At 42.9% G+C, this 13,621-nt stretch overlaps 1 protein-coding gene across 2 annotated transcripts in view; it reads right to left on the reverse strand.

The window, feature by feature from the left end:
- Positions 1-12,243, reverse strand: part of fam131bb (family with sequence similarity 131 member Bb) — a 34,496-nt gene extending 22,253 nt beyond the window's left edge. For both annotated transcript variants that reach the window (XM_085471606.1, XM_085471605.1), the window contains exon 1: positions 12,030-12,243. In XM_085471606.1, coding sequence (XP_085327732.1) covers positions 12,030-12,057 — 28 coding nt within the window. In that variant the 5' untranslated portion in view covers positions 12,058-12,243. The remainder of the gene's footprint in view (positions 1-12,029) is intronic.
- Positions 12,244-13,621: the final 1,378 nt, after the last annotated feature.

Below are 13,621 nucleotides of genomic sequence, written 5' to 3' on the forward strand. Positions count from 1 at the left end.
CATGTAAATATCATGTCATATTTGACCTGTGACCTCACTTTTACATTTCACAGCTGCCTTTCTTTCAAGCTGACCCCAGAATGTGTTACATCTTTAAAGAGATCATCAGGAGAAAGAGCTGCCTACTTCTACTGCTATTACCCATCCACTACTCCTGCATAATGTTTGCGTTATAAAAGTAAATATCTGTCATGCAATCCTCATGTGATTTTTATTGCACTCCAAACTTCTTAAAGTATGTTTAAAAAGATAAAGAAAACAAAATTAATATATAAAAAACACGTTACAATTCCTTTAAAAGTAAATACTGCCGAGAGAGTGAGCTGCAATGGTGAAGTTTTCCAGCTGAGTGCTTCTTGTCTTACATATACAGTCGGACTACAGTAACAATGTACCTTTAGTAACTTATCAACATGACTTCAGTCGGTTCTGTTCATTGTTATGCATTATCACTGCTTTGCCTAGTATGTTAGCCCAGGCCTACATACCTAGCATTAGTGCAAGCAACAGGATGCTGACTGCAGCTCACTTAGTGGCCACAACAAGAGCTACTACACAATGACCTTAAAATGTAATTACCTTCATTCGGCATTCATGGCAACACATTCAACAAACCAACATATTCCTCCTTTTTTTAAAGCCTTTAAGTGTTCATGGTGAAGCAGACTGGAGTAAATAAAAGATTTTTCTCCCAAGTTTGACTCTTGGCTGAACCCGTTAAGCTGTCATTAAAATTTTGTTATTCTGCATTTCAGACCTGGGGCCCGTTCTTCGTACCTCGCTAAGTAGGTTAGCCGGATTAGATTGTTGACGATTTCGCGTGATCCTGGATCAGTCGGTTCCCCGAAGCTCATCCGGGACTTGCTGTCATAGCAACAGAGCCGTAAGCGTAAACCTGCTCGGGAGCAGGTTTACTTTATGTAAACAGGATTAGATCGCGGCCACGCAGGTATGTCCGCTTCATTTATACGAAAGCAACAGCGATATTTTTCCACTGTTTCACCATAAATAAATATTATCAATGTAACTAAAGATAATGCAGCACTTGATCCTTTTATTGATGTCACACAGATACATACAGGTCATTTCCTAAAAAAGGGAAATGTACTATTAACATTCTATTACATGTATGTGATTATTACAGATGTAATTCATATTTCAGAGTAGTAATTGTAAATTACTTCGTGTAATCAAGATGAGAGACCACGGCTATAAAAGCGAAGGTGGATTTGGGAAGCCTGTCGCAGCCATGTCCTGTCCGTATACGCGACCAACCCATTGCGGAAGGTGCAAGATTGATAAGGAGAGTCCTCAGAATTCAGCGTATATTGCGGGACAGACAGGATCCTTTAGCTCAGCGCGACAGTGTGCTCATAGAGAGATATCGATATTCCCGTGAGGGTATTATTTACTTAACCAACTTGTTGACGAGGGGGTGCAGGACCACCACCTGTCTTTTTTTCCTCTGCCCTTTTCTTGGTTGCTGTTATGAACAAACTAACAGAGTATTACAGGCCAGTATTACCTTGCCAAGAGACGCAAAGCAATCTAAGAGATAAATATTACCATTCTGTAGAATACTCCTGTATTCCACTTTTACTTGTTCCCATGTTCTTGTGGGTCCTGTTGTGGCTCTAATGTGAAAGGGGATATAATATAACATATTATAATATAATATAATGCCATATGATATTGGACAATATAGTGTCATATGATAGATCTACCCTACCGCCTACTGGTGTTGGCCAGAGGGGCCGATGGCGCGATATGGCAGCCTGGCTACAACCGTAGCTGCCTCCACCAGTGTGTGAATGTGGGAGTGAATGAATAGTGGTATCGTAAAGCGCTTTGGGTGCCTTGGAAAGCGCTATATAAACCCAATCCATTATTATTATTATTATTAAATTACCTACGAGTTTGATTTGTCAGCAACTTTCTGCCAGCCCTCTCTCCTTGCTTTTGCAGCCTTTGCAGTGTTCTCTTGCGTTTTAATTAAACTCTGAAACTCCTGAAATCCCTCACTCATGAGTTCTTGCTCTGCTGCCGGAAAATACCGAGCACGCCCCTTGGACATTTTCGCCGACCAATCAGCGGGTTGCCGATCAATGTTTCTACTATCGATGCGTAGCCCCTTTTACGACACCCAGTGATGTCACATTCCTGCGTCCAGCTGTAGTAATCGTCAACAGCAGGTGTGTTCGGGGAACCGGATTAGCGAGCTCACGGTTAGCGCGATGATTTGATCTTGGATGTGTCATTTGATCTTGGATGTAGTAAGCGACGTACGACGTACGAAGAACGGGCCCCTGGGGCGCTTACTACATCCAAGATCAAATGACACATCCAAGATCAAATCATCGCGCTAACCGTGAGCTCGCTAATCCGGTTCCCCGAACACACCTGCTGTTGACGATTACTACAGCTGGACGCAGGAATGTGACATCACTGGGTGTCGTAAAAGGGGCTACGCATCGATAGTAGAAACATTGATCGGCAACCCGCTGATTGGTCGGCGAAAATGTCCAAGGGGCGTGCTCGGTATTTTCCGGCAGCAGAGCAAGAACTCATGAGTGAGGGATTTCAGGAGTTTCAGAGTTTAATTAAAACGCAAGAGAACACTGCAAAGGCTGCAAAAGCAAGGAGAGAGGGCTGGCAGAAAGTTGCTGACAAATCAAACTCGTAGGTAATTTAATAATAATAATAATAATGGATTGGGTTTATATAGCGCTTTTCAAGGCACCCAAAGCGCTTTACGATACCACTATTCATTCACTCCCACATTCACACACTGGTGGAGGCAGCTACGGTTGTAGCCAGGCTGCCATATCGCGCCATCGGCCCCTCTGGCCAACACCAGTAGGCGGTAGGGTAGATCTATCATATGACACTATATTGTCCAATATCATATGGCATTATATTATATTATAATATGTTATATTATATCCCCTTTCACATTAGAGCCACAACAGGACCCACAAGAACATGGGAACAAGTAAAAGTGGAATACAGGAGTATTCTACAGAATGGTAATATTTATCTCTTAGATTGCTTTGCGTCTCTTGGCAAGGTAATACTGGCCTGTAATACTCTGTTAGTTTGTTCATAACAGCAACCAAGAAAAGGGCAGAGGAAAAAAAGACAGGTGGTGGTCCTGCACCCCCTCGTCAACAAGTTGGTTAAGTAAATAATACCCTCACGGGAATATCGATATCTCTCTATGAGCACACTGTCGCGCTGAGCTAAAGGATCCTGTCTATCCCGCAATATACGCTGAATTCTGAGGACTCTCCTTATCAATCTTGCACCTTCCGCAATGGGTTGCTCGCGTAAACGGACAGGACATGGCTGCGACAGGCTTCCCAAATCCACCTTCGCTTTTATAGCCGTGGTCTCTCATCTTGATTACACGAAGTAATTTACAATTACTACTCTAAAATATGAATTACATCTGTAATAATCACATACATGTAATAGAATGTTAATAGTACATTTCCCTTTTTTAGGAAATGACCTGTATGTATCTGTGTGAAATCAATAAAAGGATCAAGTGCTGCATTATCTTTAGTTACATTGATAATATTTATTTATGGTGAAACAGTGGAAAAATATCGCTGTTGCTTTCGTATAAATGAAGCGGACATACCTGCGTGGCCGCGATCTAATCCTGTTTACATAAAGTAAACCTGCTCCCGAGCAGGTTTACGCTTACGGCTCTGTTGCTATGACAGCAAGTCCCGGATGAGCTTCGGGGAACCGACTGATCCAGGATCACGCGAAATCGTCAACAATCTAATCCGGCTAACCTACTTAGCGAGGTACGAAGAACGGGCCGGTCAGTCTACTATGCTTCAATCAAGACCATTACCTCCTTGTTTAGCTGAGAGCTTCTATCAGCCCCCTGCAGGTTTTACTCTCAAATCACTAGAATGCAAACCAGTGCTGGAGAGCAACAGAGGAAATTTAATCAGTGATTGTATTTTGGTCAAATTCTGAAGTATACTAGAGAGGAAACAACACCACTGCATCAATCTGCAATCTTAACTTGTAGTTAACTGTACTGAAAAATGACATTTGAAAGCTGATTAATCTATTTGTGGTCATGCAGTTTCTAACATACTTTAACTGCATCTTGTTAAGTAAACTTTTGAACATTTACATAAGTAAGATTTCATATCGCAGACTTCTAATAGTCTACTTTGCTTCTATTGTGTTCCTATAAAACTGATAAATATTGACGCCTGCGTCACACTTAGCAATGTACTGCTTAAAATGGCAGATCAAATACAAAGCTGTCCACCCTGCATATTGTAGGTGTAACTTGTGTGAAATACACCCTCTCTGTTGGATAAATGAACGTTATTATCCCTCCTCGTTCCTGGTTGTCCAAATCCTAATTAAAACATTGGTTTAATTAGAGAGTCGTTGGCGGTAATGGAGTTTAAACACGGCCTCAGTCTCTAGGTGCTCCTCTGTATCAGAGGGTCTGTGCTCTGTGTGTACAACTCTCAGAGGGGCTTACTCCTGTATCAGCACACTGTGAGTCTGCGTATGTGTCTGAGTTTGCGTGTTTGTGTGTTGCTGAGCCAGTCGCGGTTCTCAACAGCTGCATTTGGCAATCATGAGCGATTCCTCGGGAGCTCTGAAAAAAAAAAATCACAGAGAGTTGTTGGCTCTCTAGATGTCCAGTGATGTCTGTGACCCACTGACCCAGTGATTCAGAAACATCAGCTCTGGTCTGTCTCTGTTGGGCTCTCAGATATTACCCTTCCCTCTGAACTCCATCCAGTCACATCAAATCACTGCAAGGGCAGTGGACAAGGGACAGGCTTCATTCCAGAAATTGGCCCTCTTTGCTCAGCAGGAAGGGATGTGCATATTTCTTTGGACACAGGAATCACACTCATTTCAGTGGGAATTTTGGGTAAAGTATTGGCATATATCATAAGTCTGTAGGTTTTAATATATTTAAAGTGTTTCTTCCAGGAGAGACTGTGTTTTATCATCCTGTTTTCTTCGACCCAGTTTTCCTCAACCATCCAAAGTTTTTTTTGCTTTTGTTTCTCTTAATACCTCAGGACATCTTCACAGGAGATGTGTGACGTTACTGTATGTATAAATAGCTGCTTGGATAGTTATTACTGGATTAAATTCACCTAAGGGACATTGAAAGTGATGCCTGTAGTTTAGGTCTGAAGGTAAAATTACAAGGAGTTTGTTAACAGTTGTATCTCAGCCTGGACATGGTGATTAAATAAACATTTTTTTAAACTTAACAATGTTTAAATGAAGAGTCAAACAAATACCAATATGGCAACTCATAAGTTAGACTGCTGGCTTGATGTGTAACCAGTGGTGATCCATGCCACAATTTTGATTTCCTCCTGCCTGTCAGTGTTTACAAGTGCAGAAAAACACAAAGAATACATTTTGGAAAGTGCGATTTCTTTTTTGTTCTCCACACTGACTGTTTACCTGCATGCAAGCAAAGTGTGCTCAAACATGATTATCATGCAGCGTGTTTGCTATTGACCAAACTACAGACTCTGTAAACGCTACATGATTGTACATATGCAAATACTAAATAGGCTATTTATTTTTCTGCTGTCTTCACTGTGCGATCGTAAACATACAGTTATGGATCTGACTATAATTTTACTTTGATAATACTTTGTGTAAAATTTCAGTTTGGTCACTCGGCTCCAAAGACAGGAAGTTGAATTCTGGCATAATGACTAGAACTGATGAGCTAATATGACTTAAACTGTGGATGAATGTCAGACACAGGGATGAACCCTTTCCTAGTGACACATGTGAGCCACATAAAACATTTCCACTGATGATCACAGTATCTAAATCTTCTGATTATGTTTAAATGGAACTAACAGCATACATAATAATGCACATTTTTCTTTCAAATGACTTGTGGAATACGGCAGAAACATTATCGTAGATTAGCTGATGGTTCCGCCACAAACTGCAGAAATAAAGAGACCACTTTGTATCCAATGAGTGGACGGACTCATTAATATTCAAGTGATAAATTAACGATTAGAAATGAACTCTGTGTGACCTCGGAAGGATTAATCATGCATGTGTGATTGTTAGCACTGAGGATTGAGGTGTGATGGGGTTATTTATTGGCTGATATGAGGTAGCTGGGGAGATGTCTCATTTTCTGCCTGGGTGGGAGAGAGTGTCCCAGATTTCTTCCCCATCTGGGTTAAAAATCTGCCCAGCAAACACAAACTACATAAACATACATGCACATTCACTTGAGTCAAGCCTCCAGCAACCTAGTGTATAGTACACTGCACAGTGACTCACACCATGCCACTCCCACTCTCCCTCACTTTAGCTTTTACAGTCTCTCTCCCTTGCATCCCTCAGCCTCATTTGGCCAATTAGCAGATTAGCAGTCAGTCTCCCCACGCATGAATCACAATATGGCAAAAGAGTAGGTACAACCTACCACTGGGAAGACCTCCAGCCTTTACACAGCAATGGACCAGAAACATTACATTAATATATAGCTATAGTCGTATGCACAGTATATTTACTTTGCGATTACATCAAAGAAGATTTTGTGAAGTGAGGCATGAGAGTTTGTGTCTAAATCGTGCCATTTTTAGTCAGTTATTCGTAGTTCACAGAAAATCTCTTTATATGATGGGGTCAGTAGTCATTATCCAGCATCTCAGTAGTTTCTTTTTATCATGGCATACACTGTATCTCCGCACTCGAGTAGGTGATGCTGTTGGGCTCTCAGCAGCACAGTGAGCGAATGTGTTATTCTGCAGGACGGATCCCTCCTTGAGGAAACAGCAACAACAACAGAGCACATGACCAGAGCTCTGAGCCAGCTTTTCTTCCCCTGGCACTCACCCTCCTCCACCGCACACACAGCAGTGCAGCGCTCTGGATACCCCCAGCTTAGCTCAGCCGAGGAAAAGGAGCAAGTAGCTGTAAGGGAGGAAGGGCAGAGAGACTGAAGAGGGAGGGAATAAAAAGGGAGTAACGCGACTGTGCGTAACGAACAACTAAAGATCTGCAGCGGCCGCACTGTCAACTCCAGCTCTGGCTGTAGTGGGTTGACGGCTCCTGCTGAAGTGGGAATCGTTTGAGCGTCATCTGTCTTTTTTACCCCCAGTGCCCTGCAGCAATAACAGCGAGGATCCAGGGGGTTTGGTGCTTGTTTACCGTGACAGCTGCAGTAAGGCTGGTTGCCACCATGGGGTATCGGCTTGGATGGCAGCCCTCTTGCAGCGATATGTGCAGATGCTGGGTTATTGAGCATCAGAGTTCAGCAAGAACACAGCTGAGGACCAGAGCCCAGATGGCTGGGAGAGATGGCAGAAAACTGAGCTAACGGTGTCTCAGGACATGATCCAGTCACATGCAGACACCCTGACATACACATACTGACACTATAACACAGCACGAGACGACCATTAACCTGGTGAAATGGCATTTCTAAGGTTTGTGCCCTCTTCCTGACACGCTTCATTAATCTGTCTCTGCACGAATGTGGCTGCTATCCTGAGCAGGTCTCCATCACTGATACGGGGTGAATAACTTCCAGCAGTCACCTGTGCAGTGTGGTAACTAAAAGCCTTGGGCAGAAGTACCTGAAGCCCATCATTGTGACTCTAATAAACACCCTAATAGCCTGTTAAATATATAATGAACAATTAGACCTGAAAAGGAGGAAATGCTGTTATCCAGTTCTGTTTAGATAAATGGATGGAAACCTGTAGAAAGAGAAGAAATCATTAAAGTATGAGGCAGCTCGTGTACTTTGTATGCAGGAAATCTTTGTTTTCCTTGCTCTTTGATATTCAAAGGAGACTTCCCATCTGTGAGAACATGGCCTTTTTTATCAGCACTGAAGTGGTTAGTAGCTGCAGATAACACAGAGACAATCTGTGCCGGTCGCACACTAATGCCGAGCGCATCCACAAACGCACATATATTCATTCTTTCTCACACACAGCACACACACACTAAGAGATCAAACTGTAGGGATGAATTTTCTCCTTCACAGCATTATATTTCAATTTCATAACTCACTCTGCGGCTGAGTCACATTGTTTATAGAATCGCCTGCCATCATGTGCCCACACACAGGCCTCTTATTTCTGATCTGCCACATACACACAAGCTCACATTTGCATGCACATATACAATATACAATGTTATACCTATAATCATCCAGGTTTGTAACCTGGTATTGGTAACAAGGCAAATTATAATAGCGCACATCAGAGAAGTGACAAAGAGGCGCTCACACACACACACACACACACACACACACATACACCTTCAGGTTAAGACCCTGTGTTATATTTGTTACATTAGAATCCTTGAACATAAGAATACTCTTTGAGCACACATACCATTGCACGCACACAATGGTCATCGGGTCTCACCAGGTGTCTCTGAGTACTACATCACTGAGTCATTCACCTTGAATATGCTCCTGAGCGCAAGGCTTTTCTATCCTATTCTAGCCAATCAATCAGACTCTACCTCTGCCAGATTTGCTAGTTTACAGGCAGACTGCTAACTGGCAAATACGGGACATGGTGTCAGTTGTTGTTGTGTGTGTGTGTGTGTGTGTGTGTGTGTGTGTGTGTGTGTGTGTGTGTGTAAAGGCATGGTGTAGCGGGGGTGTTCGGTTTTAAATTTAATGGCAGGGAATCCCTCGCTGTAACGCAGCAGAAACAGAGCAATGGAAGAAAGCGCTGAAGTAACATTGGTGCACATGGCGCTTTCACACCCACACAAAACATAAAAAATTCAGTAAGACCGCTACACCACAAGACGCAGGTAAACTGGGGCTCCATACACAAACACATGCAGTACCATGGAGGCGCAAAGACACCAAAACTTCTGAAAACTGAATGGGCTGAAATCCAACATTCTACTTTTTTAATAATATGTTACTAAATGTAAACATGATTTTCTACAATTAATTAGTTTTATTTAATAGGATGTTGATAAAAAAAATAAAATGAAAGAACAAATCATAAACAAAACATCCTCCTTTTACACATGCAATACTCTTTCTTACAAACGCATTTCAGTCACCTCAGGCCCAGAAAAGCGTTGTGAATCGATGCCCAGCCTTAAGCAAGTAAACAACCACAAACACTCACTCACACTCATACTAGAACTGGCTCTTACTGCTTATTGAATCAGCAAATAGTGTGTCAGCTAACTGGTAGTGACGAGTCTAGATAAAGGGCTGCACAAACAGGTGAAAGTCATCACAATGTCCCACATTCATATCTATAATTTCACCACAGCAGGATGAACTACAGCAGTTACAGTCACAAAGCACACAATGCCCTAAATTATAGTGATTAATGCTTCAAGGAGTTGCAGGTATAGTGCTGCCTGGTAAGTGGACACAGGAAAATTAGCTCAAGTGTAGCTTTTGCCACAGTTATTACTGATTAGATTATCTGCATTACATTGAGAAATATGATCGGCATCGTGGGGCTGTGACAGTTTTACACTGACACTGGCTTTTCTGCGGGAAGTTGCTCTTAAAGATGCAATTAAACTCTAATTTTGTCATAGAATGTAGTGCCTTTTGTCACTGACGAGGTTAAGAAGAATGCGCATCTCCCATCTGCTGCATCTCAAGGCCTTTTACCCTCTGAAGTGGTGATGGATGGATGCAGACAGTTTATCTGCTGTCTGTACGTCTGTCTTCGCTTGACTCGGTAACAATCAGTAACACAAAGCAACCACTATCATATACTGTAGCGAGCCTACTGTACTTGTATGCAATTAGGTCGATAAGGCTATAAGCCAAACCTTTGCCTGGCAAAATAACAAGCAAACAAATAAAATATTTGCACAGCCTTAAAAATTTGTAGTTCATTTTTGCCTACGTGTATCAGTTATTGAGTCTTTCGGATGAGATCTTTCCGTTTAACCTGACACCCGACACCTTTAGAGTAAAATAAGGGGCAAATAAAGCTTTTGGTTCACATTTCTAATATAAAAAATACAGAATCAATATAGAACTATTTCCTGAGGGATACTATGCAGTATACTATATCAAAGGCTGGGCACAGCCGTATCGTTTGTGAGAAGAATCGAACAATAGTACAAACTGATATCAGAGCCTGGCCACAGAGTGCACTCCCAGATATGATGGAGCTGGGAGAGATAGAAGGGAGACAGATACATCAGGGCTACTCCCGTGCAGCAGACAGATCCACTCCTTTTGCCTGCTGCTCCTCCTGTTGATCTCTGTTTGGCAGCGTGCACTGCAGTTGAGCTGGTCGATCAATAGCACACACTGAAGCCATTCTCACCCAGGATAAACACAACCCCGCCTTTGGATGGGCAGCACTGCTGCTGATTCTGTTACTTACAAGGAAATCAGACCGAGTCACACAAGCTGCTTGAAAATGCCCAGGCTTCCTTCTCTTAACTACTGTTTGTTTACGCATTTGTGTTAGATTATAGTGCAAACAGCTTAAGATAACACTTGCAAACTGAAGGGAAATATTCCTTTTAGTGGATCTACAATCTCTACTGCTCTGGGCTGCTGGTCTAAAAACATATTCTCCCTTATCTTTATTGCTTATCCCTGACTCGAAAACATAATTGCAATTACTAGAGCTCCCTTATTAAATTCCTAAGCTTCCATGATCGCATGTATAAAAACGAGCATCAGTATACAGGTGACTCACCATTAGATTAATGGGGCACCTTTTCAAAGCTTTCTGCCTATTTCAGTCACATTATTTCCAACATCTGGAGGCTTGTAGGGTCTTCTGTCTTGATGTGAGTGTTGAAATAGGATCCCAGTCTCTTCTCCTGCTACACACTGTGTCAAGAAAAAACAGCCAGAGCTGCTGGATTTGCTGTTTCTGCTGTATTCAGTTCACACCTGCCTTCTTAACTGTGTCATCTTGTACTCTTTTTTGCATATTCTAGATATTTTTAAGAAGAATTTACATTTAGTTTAAAAAAAAAAAAGGGGGCCTGGGAAAGGCGCAGCATGGACCCTGTTTGCAACAGGGTTCTGGTAGCCCAGTAAAGGCTGTGCTTGAGTGTTTTAGAAGAGTGAGTGACCACCGTGTCCAGACCCATGCTGTGCCATAAATATGTTTAAGAGCTGGATGTGCTAAGTGAGACATGAATATTTAACAGCAAAGAAAGTCTGTGTTTATTTTTACCTCGGCACGTGATTGATGCTACACACTAGGACGTGTAAGCGTGCACTGCAACATACCCGAATACATTTAAGCAAACAAGTGATTGTTTACCCGAGCTTTTTGTTTTTTTTCCCCAGTGCCGGCGCTGTCAACACGACAGCTACGGGTTTATCCAGGACTATCCTCACCTGAAAACTCCCATCACTGCCACACACCCTCGCCTATGCATTTGCCCCTCCCTCTCCCCCTCTCTCCCTCGCCATCCGCCCATCTCTTCTCCTCCCCGCCTGCATTCTTCCTGCTCTCTCGTTATCCCCTTCCACTCTATGCCTATTATTCATGCAAATAACAATAAACTGTGCAAATGTCCCAAACAATGGCATTATCCCTTCTCTCTTTCTCCAAGCTATGTCTCCCTATAAATAAGCACCGCGCTTCCCTCTCCCGCCTCTCTCTCTCTCTCTCTCCTCTCCATCCCTCTGCCTCCTACTCACACATATACATACTGCCAAACAGCATCATAAATCATGGGATGGGAGGAGGGAAGAAGGGGAGCAAGGAGGTGGGGGGTGCAGCCACACACACAGTAGCACATTTTAACACATATTGCTTTTGACATCTAGGCGGTATACTGTGCATACTGCCTCTGTGACCACACGTCCAGAGCTTGCCTTGAGACTGCACAGAAACAGAGGCAAGCAGCTCCCGTGCACAAACACATACAAAGACTGCTCCTAGTCTACACAAACCCTTTGCTCCTGTATGGACCCGCATCCTCCAGCATCTCCGCTGCACCCCTGCACCCCTCACCCCAACCTCCCTCTAGCCCGCAGTAAGAGAAGTGGAGCTTACTCAGTCTCCTGGAGCCGATGCACCCCATGGTGTATTCACAAAGGCCCTGGACACAAGCGTAAAAGTGTTACCCAGACACGGCGCATTCTCCTTCTCCTTCCTCCTGCGACTCTCTCTTTCTCTCAGCTCTGGCTTCTTTTCTCTCGCTTCTCCGCTGCCGTCTCTTTTTCTCTCTCCCTCCTGCGCTTGCTCGATCACTCTCTCTCCCTCACCCCCTCTCTCTCCCTCTCTCTCTCCCTGCTGCTCTCTCTCCAGTGCAGTGTCTTAGAAGAGATCCGGTTAGTAAGTCAGTATGCCTGAGGGGAAAAGATTAGGACTAAATAAAGATGTGATGCATTACTGTAATTATTTCAAAACATGTATCATATATTTTTTTATTATAGTTATCAATAATAAGGATATCAACATATTTTATTACCTGTAACATTTGATTTTTAATGTTTAATTTAAGTGGCAGGAGTTCTGACTTTTCACGCAAATAATTTAACCTAAAGAGTGTGACGATGACAAAATATCTGAATATCCACCACATGCAGTCGTTTAAAGACAGGTCAAACAACAATTGGACTGAGTATGTGTGCAGTGACGTGCCATCACTAAGATCAATAGCTGTGCTGAGAGTGTCGGTCTGCCATTGTTGTAGATATCACTGCACTGCTGTAATATTGTTGAGCTAAAATGGGGGATTCTCTCTCTGTCTCCCTCTCCCGTGTGCATTCAGCCTAACAATGCACTGCAGCGGTTTCCTCGCTCCTCTCCTCCCCTCGCCATCTCCCTCTCAATCACCCAACACCTCCTCCCTCTTTGCACCCCCCTCTCCCCAACCTCCCCAACACTCATCGCTCAAAAAACATTCTCATACACCAACATGAAACAATCCTGAGGAGAGAGGAAAAAAGCAGCAGAGGGTTTTCCTTCACAGTCAAACTGCTGCTGAGTCTCCACCTCCTCCCTCTGTCATCCCTCACTATTGATCCGCCCACAGTCATCTCTGCGCCTATTTCTTCTGTTCACTAAGGATTACATTCCCCCTTTTTTGCCTTTTTTTTTATCCCCTTTTCACCTTGCCTGCTACACTTCTCTATTCTGGTAAAAAAAAAAAAAGCAAAAACAAACACCTGTCTCCTTAATCTACAGCTCTTTCTGCGTCTCTCATTAGACCTGTGCCTCTTTCCATTAAGTCTGTGTAATTAATCACGTTTTACGTTCAGCTACAGTTTTGCTTTCTAAAGAGGGTGAAAAGAAGATAATCGAGATAAAATGGTTATTGTGACACAACCTGTTTCACAGTTTCTTCACAGCATGTGCCTTTTGGCCCTTCCCTAAAAGCCCTACATCACTCCTCCCTAAACTAAACTTAGCGCTCAAAGAAGACCTCGTTATAAACCAAAACAATTATCATTATGACTTCTGCACCCTCCGTCTACTATATCTATAACGCCATCATACCAAAACCTTTCCTCTCATCGGTTTTCTATGAAATCGTGCATTTATTTTTACTTTGATGTGTGCTGTTTCTAAGCAGTCTGGAGACAGGTTTATTTGTGGTCATTTCTTTGTTGACTTTGAACTCTCTGGGTAAAGAGCAGAGA

Source organism: Copadichromis virginalis, linkage group LG11, assembly GCF_057382275.1.
Source record: "Copadichromis virginalis isolate Kocher_CV1m ecotype Utaka linkage group LG11, C_Virginalis_male_GT1.1, whole genome shotgun sequence".
Classification (NCBI taxonomy): domain Eukaryota; kingdom Metazoa; phylum Chordata; class Actinopteri; order Cichliformes; family Cichlidae; genus Copadichromis; species Copadichromis virginalis.